Genomic DNA, 25,066 nt, shown 5'->3' with positions numbered 1-25,066 from the left:
GGAGCAAGAAACATACTTCCTCCAGATACGGTGATGTTTCACCGTCACCTCCTTCCTAGCCTTTATCAGAGAAGGGATGACTTCTTACGGGATACCCTTCCCAGCGAGGATTCGGTGTTCAACTGCCATGCCGTCAAACGTAACCGCGGTAAGTCTTGGAACACGCAGGGCCCCTGCTGCAACAGGTCCCCCCTGAGAGGAAGAGGCCAAGGATCTTCTGTGAGCAGTTCCTAAAGATCTGAATACCAGGCCCTTCGAGGCCAATATGGAACAATGAGTATTGTCTGAACTCTTTTTCGTCTTATGATTCTCAATATTTTTGAGATGAAAGGAAGAGGAGGGAACACATGGACCGACTGGAACACCCATGGTGTCACCAGGGTGCCCACCGCTACTGCCTGAGGGTCCCTTGACCTGGCACAATACCTCCGAAGCTTCCGGTTGAGGAGTGACGCCATCATGTTTTTTTGAGAAAGACCCCAAAGACTTGTTATTTCTGCAAAAACTGCTTGATGAAGTCTGCTTCCCAGTTGTCCACTCCCGGAATGAATACTGCTGACAGAGCGCTTACGTGATTTTCTGCCCAGCGCAAAATCCTGGTGGCTTCCGCCATTGCCACTCTGCTCCTTGTCCCACCTTGGCGGTTTACATGAGCCACGGCTGTGACGTTGTCTGATTGAATCAGAACCGGTAGGTCGAAGAATATTCTACGCTTGTCGTAGGCCGTTGTATATGGCCCTCAATTCCAGTATGTTGATGTGTAGGCTAGCCTCCTGGCTTGACCACAGTCCCTGAAAATTCCTTCCTTGTGTGACTGCTTCCCATCCTCGGAGGCTCGCGTCTGTGGTCACCAGAACCCAGTACTGAATGCCGAACCTGCGACCCTCTAGAAGGTGAGCACTCTGCAGCCACCACAAGAGCGACACCCTGGCCCTGGGGGACAGGGTTATTTTCTGAGGAATTTGAAGGTGGGACCAGGAGCACTTGTCCAGAAGGTCCCACTGAACAGTCCTCGCATGAAACCTGCCGAAGGGGATGGCCTCGTAGGTCGCCACCATTTTCCCCAGTACTTGAGTGCATTGATGGACTGACACTTTTCGGTTTTAACAGGTCTCTGACCATGTACTGAAGTTTCTGGGCTTTTTCCATCGGGAGAAAAACACTTGTTCTGTCCAGAATCATGCCTAAGAAAGACAGCTGAGTCGTTGGAACCAACTGTGACTTTGGTAGATTTAGAATCCAGCCATGTTGCTGTAGTGCTCTCAGGGAGAGCGACACGCTTTTCTGCAACTGCTCCTTTGATCTCGCTTTTATCAGATCGTCCAAGTACGGGATAATTGTGACTCCTTGCCTGCGCAGAAGCACCATCATTTCCGCCAATACCTTGGTGAACACACTCGGGCCGAGGAAAGCCCAAACGGCAACGTCTGAAACTGGTAATGACCGTCCTGTACAGCGAATCTCAGGTATGCCTGATGAGGAGGATATCTGGGTACGTGAAGGTATGCATCTTTTATGTCTAGTGACACCATAAAATCCCCCCCTTCCAGGCTGGAGATAACTGCCCTGAGCGATTACATCTTGAACCTTTTTAAGTACAGGTTCAGGGATTTTAAATTTAGAAAGGGTCTGACCGAGCCATCCGGTTTCGGGACCACAAATAGGGTTGAATAGTACCCTTTTCCCTGATGTATTAGGGGAACCTTGATAATCACTTGCTGTTGACACAGCTTTTGAATTGCCGCTAAAACTATCTCCCTCTCTGGGGGAGAAGCTGGTAAAACCAATTTGAAGAATCGGCAAGGAGGCACGTCTTCGAATTTCAGCTTGTAGCCTTGGGATAATATTTCCATCGCCCAAGGATCCACGTCAGACTGACCCCAGACGTGGCTGAAGAGTCGAAGACGTGCCCCCACCGGTGCGGACTCCCTCAGTGGAGCCCCAGCGTCATGCGGTGGATTTAGTAGAAGCCGGGGAGAACTTCTGTTCCTGGGAACTGGCCGTAGAAGGCATTTTATTCCCTCTACCCTCACCTCTGGCGAGGAAGGAAGAGCCCTGACCTCTTCTGGACTTACGCGGCCGAAAGGACTGCATATCTGATATTGTGGTGTTTTCTTTTGCTGTGGGGGAACATAAGGCAAAAAAGTAGATTTACCCGCGGTATCTGTGGAAACCAGGTCCGCGAGACCTTCCCCAAATACAACCTCACCCTTGTAAGGTAAAACTTCCATATGCCTCTTTGAGTCAGCATCACACGTCCATTGGTGGGTCCACAGTGCTCGCCTAGCCGAGATCGGCATGGCGTTGGCCTTTGAACCTAGTAGCCAGACACCTCTGAGCGTCTCTCATATATAAGACTGCGTCTTTGATGTGACCAAAGGTCAACAAAATGGTATCCCTTTCTAGGGTATCTACCGCGCTACAAACCCAAGCCGATGCTATTGCCGGTCTGAGCAAAGCACCCGTATGTGTATTGGAGACGGTAGCGCCACCTTCTTGGATAAGCGCGTTAAAGCCTTGTCCACCCTGGGCGAGGATTCCCACCGTACCTTGTCCTGTGCAGGGAAAGGACATGCCAAAAGAATTCTTTTGGGAATCTGCAGTCTTGTCTGGAGTTTCCCAAGCTTTTTTTCAAATAATGCGTTCCGCTCATGAGATGGGGGATATGTTACCTCAGGTTTCTTCTCCTGAAACATGTGTACCCTCGTGTCAGGGACAGAGGGGTCATCTGATATGCAAAACATCTTTTATTGCAATAATCATATAATGAATACTTTGAGCCACCCTTGGGTGTAACCTTGCATCATCGTAGTCGACACTGGAGTCAGAATCCGTGTCGGTATCAGTGTCTGCTACCTGGGAAAGGGGACGTTTCTGCAACCCCGTAGGGCCTTGTGACATAGTCAAAGCCATGAATTGACTCCCTGCTATTTCCCTGAACTCTGCATTGTCCAATTTTTTATGTAATAAAGTCACATTTGCATTTAAAACATTCCACATATCCAACCAATCAGATGTCGGCGGCGCCGACGAAGACACCACAATCTGCTCCACCTCCTCCCTAGACGAGCCCTCCGCTTCAGACATGCCGACACACGTACCGACACCCCCACACACACTGGGATATATCTATATAGAGACAGTTTCCCCAATAAGGCCCTTTGGAGAGACATAGAGAGAGTATGCCAGCACACACCCAGCGCCACCGGACTGGAATAAAATCCCAGTAGTACAGCGCTTTAATTGTGATATATATACAGATGTGTCCACATACATCTTTGCTATATCCCGCCATGTATGGCACAGTTTTGCATGCCTTAGACTCTGAGATTTAGCCATGCCTTGTGATTTTTCTTAATTTGCTTCTTTAATATGTTACTTTACACATATTCTATTATGGCAAACAACATTTTTTAAATTCATCCACTCGCTACTCGTGATAAACAGCTAAGCTGTGTTTTGCATGTTGTGCCAAATTTGTAAAAAAGCAAATAAGTGGACACATCTGTATATATCTATAAATACACTTCACTGCGACAATTACATGTGCCCCCCCCCCCCCCTCCCTCTTTTATGCCTTCTGTAACCGTGTACAGCAGGAGAGAGTCCGGGGAGCCAGCTTCTGCAGTGTGCTGTGGAGAAAATGGCGCTGGTTAGTGCTGGAAGGATCAAGCCCCGCCCCCTCACCAGCGGGCTTCGGTCCTGCTCAAATTATTTATACTGGCGGGGATTTATCTATATACTGCCTCTGCAGTATCTATTTTATATGCCAGTGTCCCTTGAGGTTAATAATGCTGCCCAGGGCGCCCCCCCTGCGCCCTGCACCCGTACAGTGCCTGTTGTGTGTGATCTGTGTGGGAGCAATGGCGCGCAGCGTTACCTCAGTGAAGATCATGAAGTCTTCTGCCGCCTTTGAAGTCTACTTTCTACTCACTCACCCGGCTTCTATCTTCCGGCTCTGTGAGGAGGACGGCGGCGCGGCTCCGGGACGAACAGCGAGGGTGAGACCTGTGTTCCAACTTCCTCTGGAGCTAATGGTGTCCAGTAGCCTAAGAAGCAGAGCCTATCATTTAAGTAGGTCTGCTTCTCTCCCCTCAGTCCCACGATGCAGGGAGCCTGTTGCCAGCAGTGCTCCTTGAAAATAAAAAAACCTAACAAGTCTTTTTCAGAGAAACTCAGGAGAGTTCCCCTGCAGTGCATCCAGTCGCCTCTGGGCACAGGATCTAACAGAGGTCTGGAGGAGGGGCATAGAGGGAGGAGCCAGTGAACACCCATTCTATCCTAAAGTCTTTAGAGTGCCCATGTCTCCTGCGGAGCCCGTCTATACCCCATGGTCCTTACAGAGTCCCCAGCATCTTCTAGGACATGAGAAAATATGCCTGTTTTTAGGTCGAATTAAAATTCGACCTATTCAATGCCCGTGCCATTTTTTTGCAATACACGTGTTTTGGCGAATTCGCGTATTTTCGCCCGTTTTTGGCACAATTTTCGCCAATGCCGGCATGGGTGAAAATGGATTCAAAGACCCACAATTGAATACCCTGTGTCGAAAAAGTGTGGAAAAAACTACACAATTGTATATCCCCCCATTACTCTAGTCCTAACAGTCCTTGTTACAAATACACCTCAATCACAACCAGCTATATTGTCAAAGGAGCTTGGAAACTGCACACACAATAGACTGAGTCACTGACTGGACAACAATTACCATCCCTATGATAAAAATGGGCATCAGTAACTAACGGAACTGAACCTAATTTGATTATATATATTGGCGTAACTGATTGATGAACTATATTTTTAAGGTTTATTCTCATAAATGCAAAAAAAAAAAAAAAAAGTCAAATGTGATTTATAGTTATGAATAAAATATATATTTATTTATTTTATGTACTTGTTTGCGAAGGTGTATTTATGCAAATGCTTTTACTTTGGTGTTTTTCTGCGGCTTTTAGCCAGAATTTGGATCCCCACTAATAAACATTTAATAATGACTCGCTAAGCAGTCAAATATTTATTTCTCAGAACAGTAGTACCAGGCACAATCAGTATAACCATTATATAATCTATTATAGACTTGCAGCACCCCAATGGATAATACTATATTACCCAGTGTATACCAAACAAAGAAACAAATGGGGAAACTATTACCAGCAAGGGTGCAATTTAACAAAAATAAAAATGAATTTAAAAATACCTCTGCGCTAATGTATGAAAGCTGCTCCTTAAAAAAATATTAAGATGTACAAGATATGAGCGCTACTGATTTCTAGTTGAAAAAAAGATATACATTAGTGTAATGTTTTACAGCCCCTTTTCGGGTATTTTTTGTCGGTGAGCCGGTGGGTAATACGAGAGGTTTTAAGTCTATTTGTCTAGATTAGGGTTAGACAAATGGACTAAAAACCTCTCAAACCACCCTCCGGCTCGCCAACAAAAAATACCGGAACAGGGGCTATTAAAACACTTATTACACTGTCTATCTTTTTTTTCCACAGGTGCCACCTAGAGATCAGTAGTGCTCATATATATATATATATATATATATATATATATATATATATATATATATATATATATAAAATTATAGAATATTTATCTTTACCTGGAGCAGTGGAGGGGTTAATCTTCCGATTGTCTTAAAGAAAAAAAGAATAAAGCTGTAACACACAATTGCTCACATTTGATAATAAGTGTCTGTTTACAGTAGTCACCTTGATCAAAACCACACACAGTGTCATTATCAGAGTGCTGCCTCATGCAGCTACACAAAGCAATCAAAGAATGAGGAAAAGGAAGTTGAGATGTTTCCCAAAGCAACCACATTCAACATATTTATCTAGCACCTCCTAGAAGATAGCTAATGGTTGCTATGGGAAACATCTCACGTCTACAAACCCACACTTTAGTAATATACCCCATGGTGTGTAAAAAATTAAGTGTTTGCCGAGTAAAGTTGCACAATTATGGCTAAAAAGGGATGTAGTCAATATACCGGCTGTAGGGATCCCAGCATTCAGGAGACCAATGCCAGAATGCCGACACCCACCCAGTATTCACTCTCTGTTGGTGGGTGCATGTCACCAACAGAGTGGGAATAGAACCTGTGGCGAGCCACCGGGCCCGATGCGCGGCAAGCCCGCTGTCGGGATAGTGACAGTCGGCATCCTGTCTCCTGGGATATCATATGTATCACGTTAAAAACTCAGAAAACCTCAAGTCTCAAGTATTCTAGATAAATTTACCACATGCAAGTATATATAAAAGTAAACTCTTCTATACCTGGTTTCTTTGTGGTGTCCGTCTTCTTAGTTTCTTAAATGTAAAAATAAAAAGCTGTAAGGTTCACATTCAGAAGAAGTTGGCAACAATGATTAGATTTCACTTTGAGAGAAGCCATGTGATATCATAATCACAGAGGACCCGATTACAGTGCATCTCCACTTGTAGCCGATTGGCTGTAATTGGGCATTGGATAAGAGCGCCATGGGCCTCTAGATGCAGCTAATGCGAGTAACTCTGGAAACAGGGGTAATAGGGGGTTCTCCAATCCATGGTTTAAATTTAAAACAGCCTAATTTCCAGTTCCAAGTGTTCTGTACACATGAAACCCTGCAAACATGTATAGAATGAACAAGTGTACGTTTATAAAAAAATAATAATAATAATGTTTGTTTATCATTACATGGGATCCTTGTGGTGTAAAGGTGGATACACACTAGGCGATATGCTCTCCTTTCCCTGCTGGGGTGGTCGGTAGCAGTGCGTACACACAGCCATATGACAACGATATCGCTCAGTAACATCACACCACGGCCGGACTGTGCATGCAGCTTTTGGACGATAGTCCAACTTGAGCTGCATGCATGGCCAACAGAAGGTCATTAACAACCCGCGGGGCCGCACATCACTCGGTGGCGGCTGCATACACACTGGCCAATATGGTAAACAATGTCGCTCAGAAAGGGCAAAATGAGCGACGTCGTTTACTATTATAGCCTAGTGTGCATGCACCTTTAAGCCTCTGGACTTCTGAAATGTAAAGAGAAACTTAAATATAACTGCTCACATTTAGAAGCAAAAGATGGGGATTTCCATAACTCTGTTAAAACCTATTCTCAGTCTATTGAGAGACCATAGAAACACCATTTAGTGCATTGTGCAGAAACCCTGGGCACTTTAAATTGATTAGTAAATAGATTTTGTGAGGTCGGGATTCCGGAAGTCGAAATCCCGACCTCACAATCCCGATAGGGGTGGCAAGCGGAATGCAGCCCCTTTGCAGGTTCGCTTCGCTCGCCACACTATTATATTAATCGCTCTATGGGTGTCGTGGACACCCACGGAGGGAGAATGTGGGGATTGTGCCGGTCGGGATTCCCGCGTCGGTATTTCGACCACCGGGTTTCCGTCCGGCGGGATGTTGACCGCATCCCGTTTACGTGGCTAGTATCTAGGCTTTTATGTAGATTACTACGGTTCAATGATATTATACAAGACTTTGTGACAGAAAAAGGACATAAAATGTCTGATGGACCTTCACTTTGGACAATACGTTATGAACAAGAATTACCTTTATGACAACGAAGCCTATTGGAGAACCTAATTGTTATGTATAGGAGATTTAAGATTCATGGACAAGTCTGCCATCTTATGGATAAAACCACTCTCTAAAACCACTCTTCAATTAACTAATCTGACCATATTTGGCATTTACCCTTTTTGTCCATCAACCAATGTATCGCTCTAATTTTATCTTTATGTACACCTTGTATAAAGATCAGTTATGAATAAATGTATAATGTTAAGGTATAAATATGTACGTGCCATGCTCTGAAAGCACGGCACTGATAAACTCTGTCTTCGTCCACGCTCCTCTGTGCAGAATATTGGGCGTGGTTCCCTCTTTGATAATAAATTCTATATGCTGAATATCATCACAAAGGAAGTCTCATCATAATTATTATTGACTTAACAGAATCAAAATCACTTTCACCTAAAAGCGAGGTTTGGTTCTAAACACAGCCCTGGAAAATGAGGAAATGCGAAAGAGACCCCAGTTCCAAAACTTTTCTAGATATGAAGATGGCTAAAAAAAAAAAAAAAAAAGGACAATCTTCCATTTGAGCATTCTGCAATGCTTAGAATGTCAAGTGCATGCACAATGCCTTAATTTTCTTTTGAAGACCTGTGGAAGCTCTACAGGAGCCAATAGATAAGATAGATGGAAGCTCCAAGACTCCCATCCTTTATCAGAAACATTTGAGTCCCTTAACCTGGAGAAGAAGCACTCCAACGTAAGGTTCAGCCAATGTGCCACATGTAAACACTTGTTTCATCCCACATACCCATCAGCTGTTGAAAGATCAGGATCCGGGATGGATGGGTTTGTCTGCCGAGTATGTCTACTTCCCAGTTTTTCACCCACAGAAAAAAAGCCACTTGGATAACTGGAATGTTTTATTCTACCAAACGCATGATCCTATTGTCTCTCTCATAGCCAGGACACGGCTTATGTCCCCTTAGTGGTTTACATAAGCAATGGTCTTGACATTGTTTGAATAGATCACAATGGACATTCTTTGATGAACGGATGTCCATTGACTAGAGCATTGAAAATCATCCTGAAATTGAACATGCTTATTGGGCGCTTTGAATCCTCTAGAGTCCAAAGACACTGCAACCAAGAATTAAAATCAACAGCCTCCAAGCATCAGCAGGCTGGCATCCCTTTCCACGATTCTCCAGTCCGAGATGTAGACCAATTGAGCCTTTTTGATTGTTTCACTTCAGTCACTAACAAAGCAAAGATGCACTTTGGAGCAAATCTGAAGAGCTGACTGGTAAATGGTTGGTCTAACTTGATCCATTTTAAAAGCCATCTGAATGAAATAAATTGCATGGTCTCAGAAGTGGGCATCACCTTCCTTGGGACCATTCGATAAAAGGTGAATTGACCAAATAACTTAAATTAAGCACACACTGCTTTTTAGAGTCAAACAGAAGGCCCAGTAATATCATCCACTGGGAGAGAGTCAAGTTGGAGGTCTTGATATTGAAAATCCAACCGTTTGCTTCCAACATACAGGCCGTCTCTATAGCAGAAAAAACAAGGAATTTCCCTTTATAAGAAGATTGTCCAAAGGAGGAGAGTCAATACCTGGATCTGGAAAGAGCAGCCATAACTGCAATTATTTTTGGGAATTCTACGGCCTGTAGGCAGGCCGAATTATAGGGCCCAAATTGGATGGTATTAAATGGTGAAGCTTTCACAGGTGTACTTTCCAGAGTGGAAAAGTATATGTCCTTTGACATAATGAACTCAACCATGCTAATTAAGAATGCAACAATTTAATCTTAAACACGTACATTTAGGGATTTCAAAATTCACACTGTCAAAAGAAACAGTTTTCTGAACAAAAATATTTGAGTAAAAACACCAAACCTCTCTGCTGTTCCAGGTTTGGCGTGTGGAAAAAAATAGGATTTTGGTACTTACCAGGTAAATCCTTTTCTTTGAATCCATAGGGGGCACTGGAGTACTCTTGGGATATGGACGGCTTCCACCGGAAGAAGGCACTGAATAAATTAATTTTGAGACTACTCCTCCCCTCCATATCCTGCAGCACTTCAGTGTTTTTTACTGAGCCGAACAGGATCGATAGAGAGATTGACAAAAGGAGAATTACATATAGTCTCACAGACAATAATAAAGTTGACACAACGTAACAGACAACTAAACAGTTGACACCATAACTGATTAACCCTTGTTAAATTTAAACCAGTCGTGAAAGTGTGTTACCATAAGAACCACTGGACTCCTAAAACAGGTAAACTGCTCTGGGTGGGCGTCCAGTGCCCCCTATGGATTCAAAGAAAAGGATTTACCTGGTAAGTACCAAAATCCTATTTTCTTTTTCATCCACTAGGGGTCACTGGAGTACTCTTGGGATGTACCAAAGTCTCCTCCGTGGCGGGAGAGCTGTTTGGCACTTGTAACACTAAACGGCCAAAGCTAGATGCTGATGCCGCGAACGTATCAAACTTGTAAAAGCGCACAAACGTGTGCACTGACGACCAAGTAGCCGCACGGCAAAGCTGTGTCGTAGAAGCCCCACGACTCGCTGCCCATGACGTCCCCACAGAACGTGTGGAATGAGCTGTTACTGAAGTAGGTGGCTGTAACTTAGCATAAAGGTAAGCCTGACGTATAGTCAGTTTGATCCATCTGGATAAGGTCTGCTTAGAGGCTGGCCAACCCCTCTTAGCTGCGTCATAGAGAACAAACAACGTATCTGTCTTACGCACAGTAGACGTTCGGGAAACATAGATGCGCAATGCGCGAACCACATCCAACGTTCCAGAATCTCCTGTTAACACAGGAACTACTATTGGTTGATTGATGTGAAAAGACGACACTACCTTTGGTAGAAAAACGGGATTCGTCCGAAGTTCCGCTCTGTCATCATGAAAAATTAAATACGGTGACTTGCATGACAAGGCACCCAAATCTGAAACACGCTTAGCCGAAGCTAAGGCTAAAAGAAAAATCGTTTTCCAAGTGAGAAATTTAATATCCACTTGTTGTAAGGGTTCAAAGTAATCGGACTGTAAGAAATCTAAAACCAGATTCAAGTCCCATGGTGCTGTAGGTGGAATGAAAGGAGGCTGTATCCTCTTTACACCCTGTAGAAACGTATGTATTGACTGCAACGAGGCCAATTTCTTTTGAAAATAAATTGACAACGCAGATACCTGCACCTTTAGTGTGGAAAGACGTAGTCCTCCATCTAACCCCATTTGTAAAAATAACAAAAGACGGGATAATTTAAAAGACGATGTCGGAAATTTCCGAGCTTCACACCAACCTATATAAGTACGCCAAATTCTATAATAATGAGCTGCCGTAACCGGCTTCCTAGCTCGTACCATGGTTGGTATAACAGACTCAGGAATGCCCTCTTTCCTTAAGATGGCCTTTTCAACAGCCACCCCGTCAAACGCAGCCATGCGGCTTCTCGTTCCTCCTTGTTTGTTTATGTATGCGACTGCCGTCGCGTTGTCTGACTGCACCTGAACAGTCTGAAAACGAAACATGTACACCGCTTGTCTTAGAGCATTGTAAATCGCCATGAGTTCCAGAACATTTATGGATAGCGATCTTTCGTGATCCGCCCAGAGGCCCTGGAGCCGATAACTCTGAACTACAGCTCCCCAACCTCTGAGACTTGCGTCTGTTGTCAGAATTATCCAATTCGCGACGCCGAATCGTCTCCCTGCAGATAGATTGTGTATTTTTAACCACCAGAGAAGAGACACCCTGACTTGTGGTGACAACCTCACCCTGTGGTGCAGCTGCAGATGTGATCCCGACCACTGTGCTAACACCTCCAGTTGAAACGGACGTGAGTGAAATCTTCCGAACTGAAGTGCTTCGAAAGCCGCCACCATTGTGCCTAAAAGGCGAATGCACAAATGTACTGAGACTGTGCGTGGCTTGAGCACTAATTGCACCAGATGACGAATGCCCTGTACTTTGTTGTGGCAGGAAAACCCTTTGTTTTACTGTATCGAGAATCATCCCTAGGAATTGAAGTCGTTGACACGGAATTAGATGTGATTTCTTTAAACGGACTATCCAACCGTGCTGAACTAGTACATTGTACGTTAGTAAGGCATGTTGGAGAAGCAATTGTTGAGACGGAGCCTTTATGAGAAGATCGTCTAAATACGGAACAATTATTACCCCTAGGGACCTGAGATGAGCTGTCATCACGGACATTACCTTGGTGAATACCCGAGGCGCTGATGAGAGGCCAAACGGTAGAGCCTGAAATTGGTAATGGTCTCGCCTTATCGCAAACCTTAAGAAACTCTGGTGAGGTGGCCAGATCGGAATGTGCAAATACGCATCCTTGAGATCTAGTGCAATCATGAATTCCTGTGGCTCTAACCCTGCAATTACTGACCTGAGAGATTCCATCTTGAATCTGTGGTAAGTGACGTAATGATTGAGACCCTTTTAGGTTCAATATTGGTCTGACTGAGCCATCTGGTTTTGGTACCAGAAACAGACTGGAATAATAACCCTGCCCCTGTTCCTGCACAGGGACCGGAATTATCACTGCAGCATTCAGCAGAGACTGAATGGCAACCTGCAGAACTGCTTTCTTGTCGTCCGACACAGGCAGTCCTGTCGTGAAAAATCTTCCTGTCGGAAGATAATCGAACTCTATTTTGTAACCCTCTAATACTAAATTGCGGATCCACCCATCTGTGGACGTCTGCAGCCACGCCCCCTGAAAGCTCTGAAGGCGTGCTCCCACAATTGGAGATCCGAGATGGGCTGGGAGCCCGTCATGCCACTGGTTTGTTAGTGGTCTTGGTGTCTTGACGACGTGCATTGGATTGTCGGGCACTACGTCCCCGACCTCTTCTGCCCGGCGTGACTGCTCCTCCCTGCCCACGAAAGGGCCGAGTTCTAAAGGATTTGAACGCCGGACCAGAATATTTCCGTTTAGGTATAGTTGTAGGCGATGGAAGAAAAACAGACTTCCCTCCAGTAGCCTCAGAAATCCATTTGTCCAATTCAGGACCAAAAAGTTTCTCGCCATCATAAGGCAATGCCTCTATACCTTTTTTAACCTCCGTCTCCGCCTGCCACGAACGCAGCCAAAGTGCTCGTCGTACTGTGACTAGCGATGAGGACAGGCGAGAAGTAAGCTGACAGACGTCAGTAGAAGCTGTACATAGATATTCAGCAGCTTCCCAGATTTGAACCGCGAGAAGTATAAGATGATCCTCTTGCAGAGCCGATTTGAGCTCTTTTATCCATACCATTAAAGCTTTAGTAACCCAAATGCCAACCAACCCAGGTCTTAACAGCACTCCAGTTGCTGTATACATGGACCTTAGCATAGCCTCTATTTTACGATCTGCAGGGTCTTTAAGCGTAGTAGCAGTTGGTACTGGTATGGTTAACTTCCTCGTAAGTTTAGATACGGATGAATCCACCAATGGTGGGTTCTCCCATGTAGCTGTCATGGCCTCTGGAAACGGGTAACTCGATTTAAATCTACGAGGAATAGAAAACCGTTTGTCCGGATTTTTCCGTGACTCCAGTAACATTTTATTAAGAGATTCCGAGATAGGGAAACACATCGGAGATCTCTGTCGTTTAGTAAAGACTACTTCATCATTCGTCAGTGGCTCCTCAGTTTCCGTAAACTCCAGCGACTGACGAACTGCTCTGATGAGATTGTCAATACCTGGGCTGTCAAAGTCGTCACCTTCTGACTGTTGTTCTATTTCGCCCTCCTCATACTCCTGTTCAGTGAGATCTAGTATCCCAGAGGCAGGAAAATTAGTAGGAAAAGGAAACTTATCTTTTCCACTCAAGGTGGACTTATGACCAGTTTGAGACTCCCCAGGTAACTCAAATGGTCTCATCTTAAACTCAGATCTTGCCGCCTCTCTTTCTTCACGAGAGGCGGCCAGCTCTGATTGTAAACCAACTAATACATCTGCAAGTAAAGCCCATGGAGGGTCCTGAGATGCTGGCTTTACTTCTGGAATGGAAATCGTATTTATGGCTGTATTAACAACACATGCTGTACATGTGGTGGATCCATCAGGCAACACACTCTTACAGACATGACATGACAAATGTTTCTTAGATTTTGCTGGTGTCTTACTCATTATGTAGACAGACAATACAAACTCCACACAGACAGACTGCACGACTCAGTAATAACACCAAAGTTCCTGGTATATATCTAGGCAAGTGCAGTGCCTGCCAGCAATACGAAAACTGACCCCAAAATTCCCCTAGTACCACTCTTAGCCGAGATGTAAAATAGGAAACCTGGAACAGACAGGAGAACATTAAACATACTAAGCACCAAGTCTTTCCTAAAAGCTTGACACTGCCAAATACTGTTAAAGTCTCCCCCCACTCCCACGACCTCCGTGTACAGCACCGGGTCTGGGCCTGTGGAAGTTTTGCAAAGGGCCGTGTGAGCGGCCTGTCCTGTAGACCCCGGACAACGGAACTCCTCGGCTGCTGCGGGCGGATGGCGGAAGCAGAGAGCGTGCTGCATAGAGCCGTGGAGCGGCCTATGCACACGTGCTCCCGCCCGCCACACACAGCATAGCGGCGTGTCTGTGTAGCCAAGCAGCGCTGCTGCTGCGCAGGGAACAGCGGTCTCTTAGGATGCTGGGAGCCGGAGAGCGAGAGCGCGCCGCATGGACCGTGAAGCGGCCCATGTACACGCGCTCCGGGCAGCGGTGAGTACCCAACAATCCCCAACAGTGGAGCGGCAGCAAGCGCTGACCGCCCCAACCCAACATACCTGGACCGTGACAAAAGTCTATGACGGGGCTTTCATCCAAGCTCCGTCCAGCTTTCCTGCAGGCAGCCTGCAAGTGGAGTGAGGGAGCTCTTTACAGAGAGGTCCGACACTCACGGCTACTCAGCCGCTTCCACTGTCCCTGACCCACGCCTGTTAGAAGGGGGGAAAGGACGTGGAAATTGAAGAAAAAAAAAACTTAGAAAAAATTCCAATACTTTGTGGACGAGCTCCACTATGCCTTCTAACTGTGTCGAGCACAGAAAAAACACTGAAGTGCTGCAGGATATGGAGGGGAGGAGTAGTCTCAAAATTAATTTATTCAGTGCCTTCTTCCGGTGGAAGCCGTCCATATCCCAAGAGTACTCCAGTGACCCCTAGTGGATGAAAAAGAAAGGAATAAATGGCCCATTTCAGGAACAAAAATGCTTTTTGTTATTGTAGTGAAAAATCCATTTAAAGAGGACATTAGGACAGCTACTTTAGAATGCATGCAGAGGGAGACAAGCAGATGTGCCCTCACAGGAAAACAAGGACGAGCTTCAATCCAATCATGCTGTCTGTCAGAAGGAATGGGAGCTGGTTATCAAGTTGCCCAAGCCTGTCAACCTCTATATCTCACCAAAAGTAGCAGTTTGAACCCTCGCCTTCCCATAGGAACCTAGGGAACAAAACAGAGGTACCTTGGCCCTAAAGCAACTAGTAGGGAGAAAAAAAAAATTCTTCTAGTGGCCTTGGAAAGAATGTATTTTAGTTTGAAAAAAAGGAGAAAGTTATGGTAGGCTTACTTTTGTTAACTCTCTTTCTTTAAAGTACATAGGGTCCACATAGAACATTGGGGGTTGTTGTGGATGAGGCATCCAGGCACCAAACAGTTAAAGCTTTTCAAGCGTATCCCAAAATGCTCAGCTTCCATAATCCCGCCTCCAGGCACAGGCCATCAGTTTTGTTAACCAACTCAATGCAGGAAGCAGAAAGGAGAAAAGATGTTAGGCACATAACACATTCTGACCGACAGGAGAAAGCATCTAGAGGCCAATGCTTCAAAAACCCAGAGATGACCGGTGCATCAGGGTGGGCGTCATGTAGACCCTATGTACTTTGTAAAAAATAAGAATTTACTTACCGATAATTCTATTTCTCATAGTCCGTAGTGGATGCTGGGACTCCGTCAGGACCATGGGGAATAGCGGGCTCCGCAGGAGACAGGGCACATCTAAATAAAGCTTTTAGGATCACATGGTGCGCACTGGCTCCTCCCCCTATGACCCTCCTCCAAGCCTCAGTTAGGTACTGTGCCCGGACGAGCGTACACAACAAGGAAGGATCTTGAATCCCGGGTAAGACTCATACCAGCCACACCAATCACACCGTACAACTTGTGATCTGAATCCAGTTAACAGTATGATAACAAAAAACGAAGTAGCCTCTGAAAAGATGGCTCACAACAATAGTAATAACCCGATCTTTGTAACAATAACTATGTACAAGTATTGCAGACAATCCGCACTTGGGATGGGCGCCCAGCATCCACTACGGACTATGAGAAATAGAATTATCGGTAAGTAAATTCTTATTTTCTCTAACGTCCTAGTGGATGCTGGGACTCCGTCAGGACCATGGGGATTATACCAAAGCTCCCAAACGGGCGGGAGAGTGCAGATGACTCTGCAGCACCGAATGAGAGAACTCCAGGTCCTCCTTAGCCAGAGTATCAAATTTGTAAAATTTTACAAACGTGTTCTCCCCTGACCACGTAGCTGCTCGGCAAAGTTGTAATGCCGAGACCCCTCGGGCAGCCGCCCAAGATGAGCCCACTTTCCTTGTGGAGTGGGCCTTTACAGATTTAGGCTGTGGCAGGCCTGCCACAGAATGTGCAAGTTGGATTGTGCTACAGATCCAACTTGCAATCGTCTGTTTAGACGCAGGAGCACCCATCTTGTTGGGTGCATACAATATAAACAACGAGTCAGATTTTCTGACTCCAGCTGTCCTTGAAATATATATTTTTAATGCTCTGACAACGTCCAGTAACTTGGAGTCCTCCAAGTCGCTAGTAGCCGCAGGCACCACAATAGGCTGGTTCAAGTGAAAAGCCGAAACCACCGTAGGGAGAAAATGAGGACGTGTCCGCAGTTCTGCCCTGTCCGAATGGAAAATCAGATATGGGCTTTTGTATGATAAAGCCGCCAACTCTGAAACTCTCCTGGCTGAAGCCAGGGCCAATAGCATGGTTACCTTCCATGTAAGGTATTTTAAATCTACCGATTTTAGAGGCTCAAACCAATGAGATCTGAGAAAATTCAAAACTACGTTCAAATCCCACGGTGCCACTGGGAGGCACTATTGGGGGTTGTATATGTAGTACACCTTTGACAAAAGTTTGTACTTCAGGCACTGATGCCAATTCCTTCTGGAAGAAGATTGATAAGGCCGAAATTTGAACTTTAATGGACCTCAATTTTAGGCCCATAGACAATCCTGCTTGCAGGAAATGTAAGAATCGACCCAATTGAAATTCTTCCGTTGGAGCCTTCTTGGCCTCACACCACGCAACATATTTTCGCCAAATGCGGTGATAATGTTGTACAGTCACTTCCTTTCTAGCCTTAATCAAGGTAGGAATAACTTCCTCTGGAATGCCCTTTTCTTTTAGAATCCGGCGTTCAACCGCCATGCCGTCAAACGCAGACGCGGTAAGTCTTGGAACATACAAGGTCCCTGCTGAAGCAGATCCCTTCTTAGAGGTAGAGGCCATGGATCCTCCGTGAGCATCTCTTGAAGTTCCGGATACCAAGTTCTTCTTGGCCAGTCCGGAGCCACCAGTATTGTTCTTACGCCTCTTTTCCGTATAATTCTCAGTACCTTTGGTATGAGAGGCAGAGGAGGGAACACATACACTGACTGGTACACCCACGGTGTTACCAGAGCGTCCACAGCTATTGCCTGAGGGTCTCTTGACCTGGCGCAATATCTGTCCAATTTTTTGTTGAGGCGAGACGCCATCATGTCCACCTTTGGTCTTTCCCAACGGTTCACAATCATGTGGAAGACTTCTGGATGAAGTCCCCACTCTCCCGGGTGAAGGTCGTGTCTGCTGAGGAAGTCTGCTTCCCAGTTGTCCACTCCCGGGATGAACACTGCTGACAGTGCTATGACATGATTCTCCGCCCAGCGCAGAATCCTTGCAGCTTCTGTCATTGCTCTTTTGCTTCTCGTGCCGCCTTGTCGGTTTACGTGGGCGACTGCCGTGATGTTGTCCGACTGGATCAACACCGGCTGACCCTGAAGCAGCGATTTTGCCAGGCTTAGAGCATTGTAGATCGCTCTTAGCTCCAGTATATTTATGTGAAGGGACGTCTCCAGGTTTGACCACACGCCCTGGAAGTTTCTTCCCTGTGTGACTGCTCCCCAGCCTCGTAGGCTGGCATCTCTAGTCACCAGGACCCAGTCCTGTATGCCGAATCTGCGGCCCTCTAACAGATGGGCACTCTGCAACCACCACAGGAGAGACAACCTTGTTCTTGGTGACAGTGTTATCCGCTGATGCATGTGCAGATGCGATCCGGACCATTTGTCCAGCAGATCCCACTGAAATGTCCGTGCATGGAATCTGCCGAATGGAATCGCTTCGTAAGAAGCCACCATCTTTCCCAGGACTCTTGTGCATTGATGTACTGACACAGTTCCTGGTTTTAGGAGGTTCCTGACAAGTTCGGATAACTCCCTTGCTTTCTCCTCCGGGAGAAACACCTTTTTCTGAACCGTGTCCAGAATCATTCCCAGGAACAGCAGACGAGTTGTCGGGGTCAATTGAGATTTTGGAAGATTCAGAATCCACCCGTGTTGCTGAAGCACTACCTGGGTTAGTGCTACACCGACTTCCAGCTGTTCTCTGGACTTTGCCCTTATCAGGAGATCGTCCAAGTAAGGGATAATTAATACGCCTTTTCTTCGTAGAAGAACCATCATTTCGGTCATTACCTTGGTAAAGACCCGAGGGGCCGTGGACAAACCAAACGGCAGCGTTTGAAACTGATAATGACAGTCTTGTATCACGAACCTGAGATACCCTTGGTGTGAGGGGTAAATTGGGACATGCAGATAAGCATCTTTTATGTCCAGGGACACCATGAAGTCCCCTTCTTCCAGATTCGCTATCACTGCTCTGAGTGACTCCATCTTGAACTTGAATTTCTGTATGTACAGGTTCAAGGATTTCAGGTTTAGAATAGGTCTTACCGAACCGTCCGGCTTCGGTACCACAAATAGTGTGGAATAATACCCCTTTCCCTGTTGTAGGAGGGGTACCTTGACTATCACCTGCTGAGAATACAGCTTGTGAATGGCTTCCAAAACCGACGTCCTTTCTGAGGGAGACGTTGGTAAAGCAGACTTTAGGAACCGGCGAGGGGGAGACCTTTCGAACTCCAACATGTAACCCTGAGATATTATCTGCAGGATCCACGGGTCCACTTGTGAGCGAGCCCACTGATTGCTGAAAATCTTGTCGACCCCCCACCGCTCCTGAGTCCGCTTGTAAAGCCCCAGCGTCATGCTGATGGCTTTGTAGAACCCGGGGCGGGCTTCTGGTCCTGGGCAGGGGCTGCTCGCTGCCCTCTCTTACCCTTTCCTCTGCCTCGCGGCAGATAAGACTGTCCTTTTGGTCGCTTGTTTTTATAGGAGCGAAAGGACTGCGGCTGAAAAGACGGTGTCTTTTTCTGTTGGGAGGGGGTCTGAGGTAAAAAAGTGGATTTGCCGGCAGTTGCCGTGGCCACCAGGTCCGAAAGACCGACCCCAAATAATTCCTCTCCTTTATATGGCAATACTTCCATATGCCTTTTGGAATCCGCATCACCTGACCACTGTCGCGTCCATAAACTTCTTCTGGCAGATATGGACATCGCGCTTACTCTTGATGCTAGAGTACAAATATCCCTCTGAGCATCTCGCATATAAAGAAAAGCATCCTTTAATTGCTCTAGAGTCAATAAAATACTGTCCCTATCCAGGGTATCAATATTTTCAGTCAGAGAATCCAACCACACTACCCCAGCACTGCACATCCAGGCTGAGGCTACTGCCAGTCGCAGTATAACACCAGTATGTGTGTATATACTCTTCAGTGTAGTTTCCAGCCTCCTATCTGCTGGATCCTTGAGGGCGGCCGTATCAGGAGACGGCAACGCCACTTGCTTTGATAAACGTGTGAGCGCCTTATCCACCCTAGGGGGTGTTTCCCAGCGCGCCCTAACCTCTGGTGGGAAAGGGTATAATGCCAATAACTTCTTGGAAATTAGCAGTTTTCTATCTGGGTTAACCCACGCTTCGTCACACACGTCATTCAATTCCTCTGATTCTGGAAAAGCTACAGGTAGTTTTTTCACCCCCCACATAATACCCCTTTTTGAGGTACCAGCAGTATCAGAGATCTGCAAAGCCTCCTTCATTGCCGTGATCATATAACGTGTGGCCCTATTGGAAAATACGTTTGTTTCTTCACCGTCGACACTAGATTCATCTGTGTCGGTACCCGTGTCGACTGACTGAGGTAAGGGACGTTTTACAGCCCCTGACGGTGTCTGAGACGCCTGAGCCGGTACTAACTGGTTTTCCGGCCGTCTCATTTCGTCAACTGACTTTTGTAATGTGCTAACATTATCACGTAATTCCATAACTAAAGCCATCCATTCCGGTGTCGACTCCCTGGGGGGTGACATCACCATTACCGGCAATTGCTCTGCCTCCACACCAACATCGTCCTCATACATGTCGACACACGTACCGACACACAGCAGCCACACAGGGAATGCTCTAATCGAAGACAGGACCCTCTTATCCCTTTGGGGAGACAGAGGGAGAGTTTGCCAGCACACCCCAAAAATGCTATAAATGTATATAAACAACCCTAGAAGGTGTTGTTTTTGATATAAGCGCTTTTAATATATCAATATCGCCAAATTATGCCCCCCTTCTCTTTGTTACCCTGTTTCTGTAGTGCAGTGCAGGGGAGAGTCCTGGGAGCCTTCCTCACCAGCGGAGCCGAGCAGGAAAATGGCGCTGAGTGCTGAGGAGAATAAGCTCCGCCCCTTTTTCGGCGGGCTTTTCTCCCGGGTTTTAAGAAAACTGGCCTGGGTTAAATACATACATATAGCCTTAATGGCTATATGTGATGTATTTATTTTGCCACTAAAGGTATTTAATATTGCTGCCCAGGGCGCCCCCAGCAGCGCCCTGCACCCTCCGTGACTGAATCAGTGAGACGTGTAGCAACAATGGCGCACAGCTGCAGTGCTGTGCGCTACCTTCATGAAGACTGAGGAGTCTTCTGCCGCCTGCTTTCCGGACCTCCGTCTTCAGCGTCTGTAAGGGGGATCGGCGGCGCGGCTCCGGGACGAACCCCAGGAGGACCTGTGTTCCGACTCCCTATGGAGCTAAGTGTCCAGTAGCCTAAGACTCCAATCCATCCTGCACGCAGGTGAGTTGGAAATCTCTCCCCTAAGTCCCTCGATGCAGTGATCCTGTTGCCAGCAGGATTCACTGAGATTTAAACCTAAAAAAACTTTTTCTAAGCAGCTCTTTAGGAGAGCCACCTAGATTGCACCCTTCTCGGACGGGCACAAAAACCTAACTGAGGCTTGGAGGAGGGTCATAGGGGGAGGAGCCAGTGCGCACCATGTGATCCTAAAAGCTTTATTTAGATGTGCCCTGTCTCCTGCTGAGCCCGCTATTCCCCATGGTCCTGACGGAGTCCCAGCATCCACTAGGACGTTAGAGAAAGGGAGTTAACACAAGGTAAGTCTACCATAACTCTTCCTTTCTTCAGTAGGGTACATAGGTTTCTACAGGGAACATCGTAGATGTAATAAAGCAGTACTTCAAGGGTGGGGACACGCCAAGGAGGATAAGAGAATCGGGGGTCCAAAGGAAGCATTTTGGGAGGCGAATGTATCAAAGGCATAAAACCTAAGAAATGTGTGGACTGAAGACCATGTAGCCGCCTTGCACAATCGTTCGGGGGACGCCCCACGGCGTACCGCCCATGAAGGTCCTACAGAGTAGAATGGGCCGAAATCGAAGCTGGTACTGGAAGGTCAGCTCGAGTGTAAGCATGTGCAATGATCATTCTTTTCCATCTGGCCAGCGTCTTATTAGCAGGCCAGCCACGCTTGTTTAATCAAAAACGAATGAGGAGGGCATCTGAACGTCTGATAGAGCCAGCATGTTCCAGAAAGATATGTAGAGCCTGGACCACATCCAAAGAACGTTCTTTTGCCGACAAGCCTCGTGAGGCAAAGGCTGGAACCACACTCTCTTGTTTAAGGTGAAAAGAAGAAACCACCTTAGGGAGGTAACTAGGTCTGGTTCGGAGAACCACCCAATCTTGGTGAAAAATCAGGAAAGGGTGACGACAGGAGAGGGCTCCCAAGTCAGATACCCTTCTAGTTGAAGCAATAGCAACCAAAAAGTGTGGATTTGGCTGCCAGCCATTTGAGATCCACTGACTCCAAAGGTTCAAAGGGGGCCTCTTGAAGAGTGTTCAACAACACAGATAGATCCCATTGAGCCGCTGGAGGTACATAGGGAGGTTGAATGCGAATGACACCTTGAAGGAATGTGTGTACATTAGGTAATGAGGCAATCCTGTGTTGGAACCAAATAGACAAAGCAGAAATGTCTACTTTAAGAAAAGCAAGACGAAGGCCTAGATACAAACCTCTGAAGAAATGCAAGGAATCTGGAGGTTAGCAATGTAGTGGCATCATAACGCTTGCCAGTGCACCACATGAAGTGTGTCATACTCTATAGCAGATTCATGCTGAGATAGGTTTACTGGCCTTCAACAGATTGAATCACGGCTTCTGAAAATCCTTTTACCTTTAGGATCAATGATTCAAGAGCCACACCGTCAAAGACAGCCGGGCCAGGTCCAGAAGGAGACATGGGCCCTGAGAGAGAAATTCTCGTAATGAAGAAGTTGAAGGGGATACTCCACTGATCATAGGAGACCACAAATAGGTTGAACTCGATGGACAATTGTGTTTTTTCAACCTTAGATACTATGTTACTATGTTACGGAGAGGCCTGGAGATCGCAGAACCAATGCTGTGTGGGCCACGCCTGGGGCTACCAGTATGAGGTTTCCTCCTCCTTGTTTGAACTTCCGAAGGACCCGAGGTAGAAGTGTTACCGGAAGGAAGATGTAAGGTATACGAAAGGTCCACGGAGCTGATAATGTGTCTGCGAATGCCACTTGAGAATCCCTGGTTCGTGATCCGAAGACTTGAACCTTGTGATTGTGGCGAGAGGCCATGAGATAAACGTCTGGTAGGCCCCATCCGTCCACCAGAAGTTGAAAGACCTCCGTGTGAAAAGCCCACTCTCCGGTGTGAACAACCTTACAACTGAGGATATCTGCTTCCCAGTCGAGTATGAGCGGAATGAATACCGCAGATATAGCCGGTAGAGGACGTTTGGCCCATCTGAGAATTTTGGACTTGCATCGTCACCTTGCTGCAAGTGCTGCCCTGATGATTGATATAAGCCACAGTGGTGGCATTGCCTGACTGGACCTGAACTGGTCTGTCTTGTAAGGTCAACGTATTGAACACTGCTCTCAACTCCAACACATTAATTGGCCAGTGAGTCTCCTCCCGGGTACAACGTCCCTGAAACGAGTGCTGTTCGGTCACGCTCCCCAACCGCGAAGACTGGCATCTGTCGTGAGAAGGACCCAGAAGGGACCATCCCCTGTTCAGTTGCTGGTCCTAAGTCACCAGGTCAGTGACAGCGAACCTCTGGCATCAGGGAAATCATTTGTGATCTGATGCGATGAGGTTGGTGGTTCCACCTGGAAAGAATCAGTCTTTGCAGAGGACGAGAGTGAAACTGAGCGAACTCAACCATGTCGAATGTTGACACCATCAGTCTGAGAATTTGCATTGCTGAATGCAGATACTCGAAGACTGTGTAGTGTCATATCTTGCTCTGTAGTTTGAAAAGCTTGTCCGGTGATATCAGTCGTTGACTAAGTGTTTAGTAATGCTCCCAGATGTACCATCCTTCGTGACAGAGTAAGGGAGGATTTCATCCAATTTAGCATCCAGCCGTGATGTTGCAGGAAGGCCACTGAGTTGGCGATGACCGAGGAGGATGTTGTGCAAGTTCACCAGAAACGGAAAATCGTCCAAGTACGGAAGAATTCAGAGATCTTGGCGACGGACATGCTGCCATGACCTTTGTTTAAAAAATAAAAATCAGGGTGCCGTAGCAAGGCCAAACGGCAGAGCCTGGAATTCATAATGTTGGTTGCACATAGCAAATCGCAGGAACTGATGATGCGAAAGAGCAATAGGAATATGCAGATATGCATCCTGTATATCCAGGGAAACCATGAAGTCCCCAGGTTCCATGGCTAGAACTATGGAACGCAACGTTTCCATGTGAAACTTGGTAACTTTCACATACAAAGATTTCAGGTTGATAAAAGGCCGGGGTGACTTCATTGCTTTTGAAACGAGGAACAGGGTCGAGTAGTAGCCTCTGTCCCGTTGGGACTGATGAACTAGCACAATCACTCCTGAGTGTAGAGATGAACTTACCGCAGTCTGCAGAATTTTAGCATTTTTCAGGTCTGATGGTAGGCCTGTGGTGAAATACTGTTGAGGGGGGCGTACCTTGAACGAGACAGCATACCCGTGAGAGACAACATCTAAAGTGGTCATCGTCCAAACTCGTGAAAAGTGCAGAAGTCAGCCTCCCACCTTGAGATCTCCCAGGCTGCAGGCTTGTCAGGCATTGATGCAAGTTGACGAGCAGCCCAGAAATGCTAGGCCTTGGACTTAGATTATTTTGCAGTGCGTGCCCGTCTAGGGAATGACTGTCCTTTAGCTTTGCCTTGTGGACGAAAGGTACGAAAAGTGGTACTTTTGACCCGCTGACTAGGATTAGTCAGGGGCAAAAAGGCAGTCTTGGCTGCAGCCAAAGAGGTCACAATTTTATTTAGCGCTTCACCGAGGAGGTCTCCCGTAAAAAGGAAGAATTTCCAAAAAGTTTTTTTGAAATCCAAAACTACCTTCAAAATAATGTAGCCAAAGAATAAGTTGTGCTAGTATAGATGTAGCAGGCCCCTTCGCTGTTAACACGCCAGCCTCAGATAAAGCTTCCTGAATATAAGAAGCAGACTTGATACGAGTCAGATACATTCTGCATTCATCAGACAAATCCAAAGGCAGTTCAATTGCCTGAGCCCATACTTCTATAGCCTTTGAGGCCCAGGAAGCTGCCACAGTGGGTCTATGTATATCCCCTGTGAGGGAATAAATAGATTTCAGACACTTTTCAATACGTTTGTCTGTCGGTTCCTTCAGTTAGGAGACAAGCAGAGTGGATGACACCACGACACTTGTGACATGAGAGTTCACTGGAGGTGGAGTTTCCCACCTGACACAGATAGCTGCTGGCAGAGAATAGCGAGCTAAAGCACAGTTAGACAAAGTGAACTTTTTACCCAGAGTGTTCCAGGGTTCCTGCCTAATTTCCATTAAATGATCAGAATCGGGAAATTCTGTTTTAATCCCGTTTTGCTTTTTAAACACATCAGTTTTCTTATCAAACAGTGTGGGTTCTTCATCTGAGAGATAAAGAATATGTTTAATAGCTTACACTAGGGCAGGGACTTCTACCAAAATGGAAGCGTCCTCCTCTGCAGCATAGGA

At 46.4% G+C, this 25,066-nt stretch overlaps 1 protein-coding gene across 8 annotated transcripts in view; it reads right to left on the bottom strand.

Moving 5' to 3' along the window:
• LOC134927840 (uncharacterized) overlaps positions 1–25,066 on the bottom strand; it is a 298,227-nt gene that overhangs the window by 225,131 nt on the left and 48,030 nt on the right. For 6 of the 8 annotated variants that reach the window (XM_063922888.1, XM_063922889.1, XM_063922891.1 and 3 more), the window contains 2 exons: positions 6,283–6,315; positions 5,606–5,638 (listed from right to left, as the gene is read on the bottom strand). In XM_063922888.1, coding sequence (XP_063778958.1) covers positions 5,606–5,638; positions 6,283–6,315 — 66 coding nt within the window. The remainder of the gene's footprint in view (positions 1–5,605; positions 5,639–6,282; positions 6,316–25,066) is intronic. The other 2 variants (XM_063922892.1, XM_063922895.1) reach the window with 1 other exon arrangement.

Source organism: Pseudophryne corroboree, chromosome 5 (genome assembly GCF_028390025.1).
Source record: "Pseudophryne corroboree isolate aPseCor3 chromosome 5, aPseCor3.hap2, whole genome shotgun sequence".
In the NCBI taxonomy this organism is placed as follows: Eukaryota; Metazoa; Chordata; class Amphibia; order Anura; family Myobatrachidae; genus Pseudophryne; species Pseudophryne corroboree.
The sequence above is the reverse complement of the archived record's forward strand: the minus strand, read 5'-3'. Positions and strand labels throughout refer to the sequence as shown.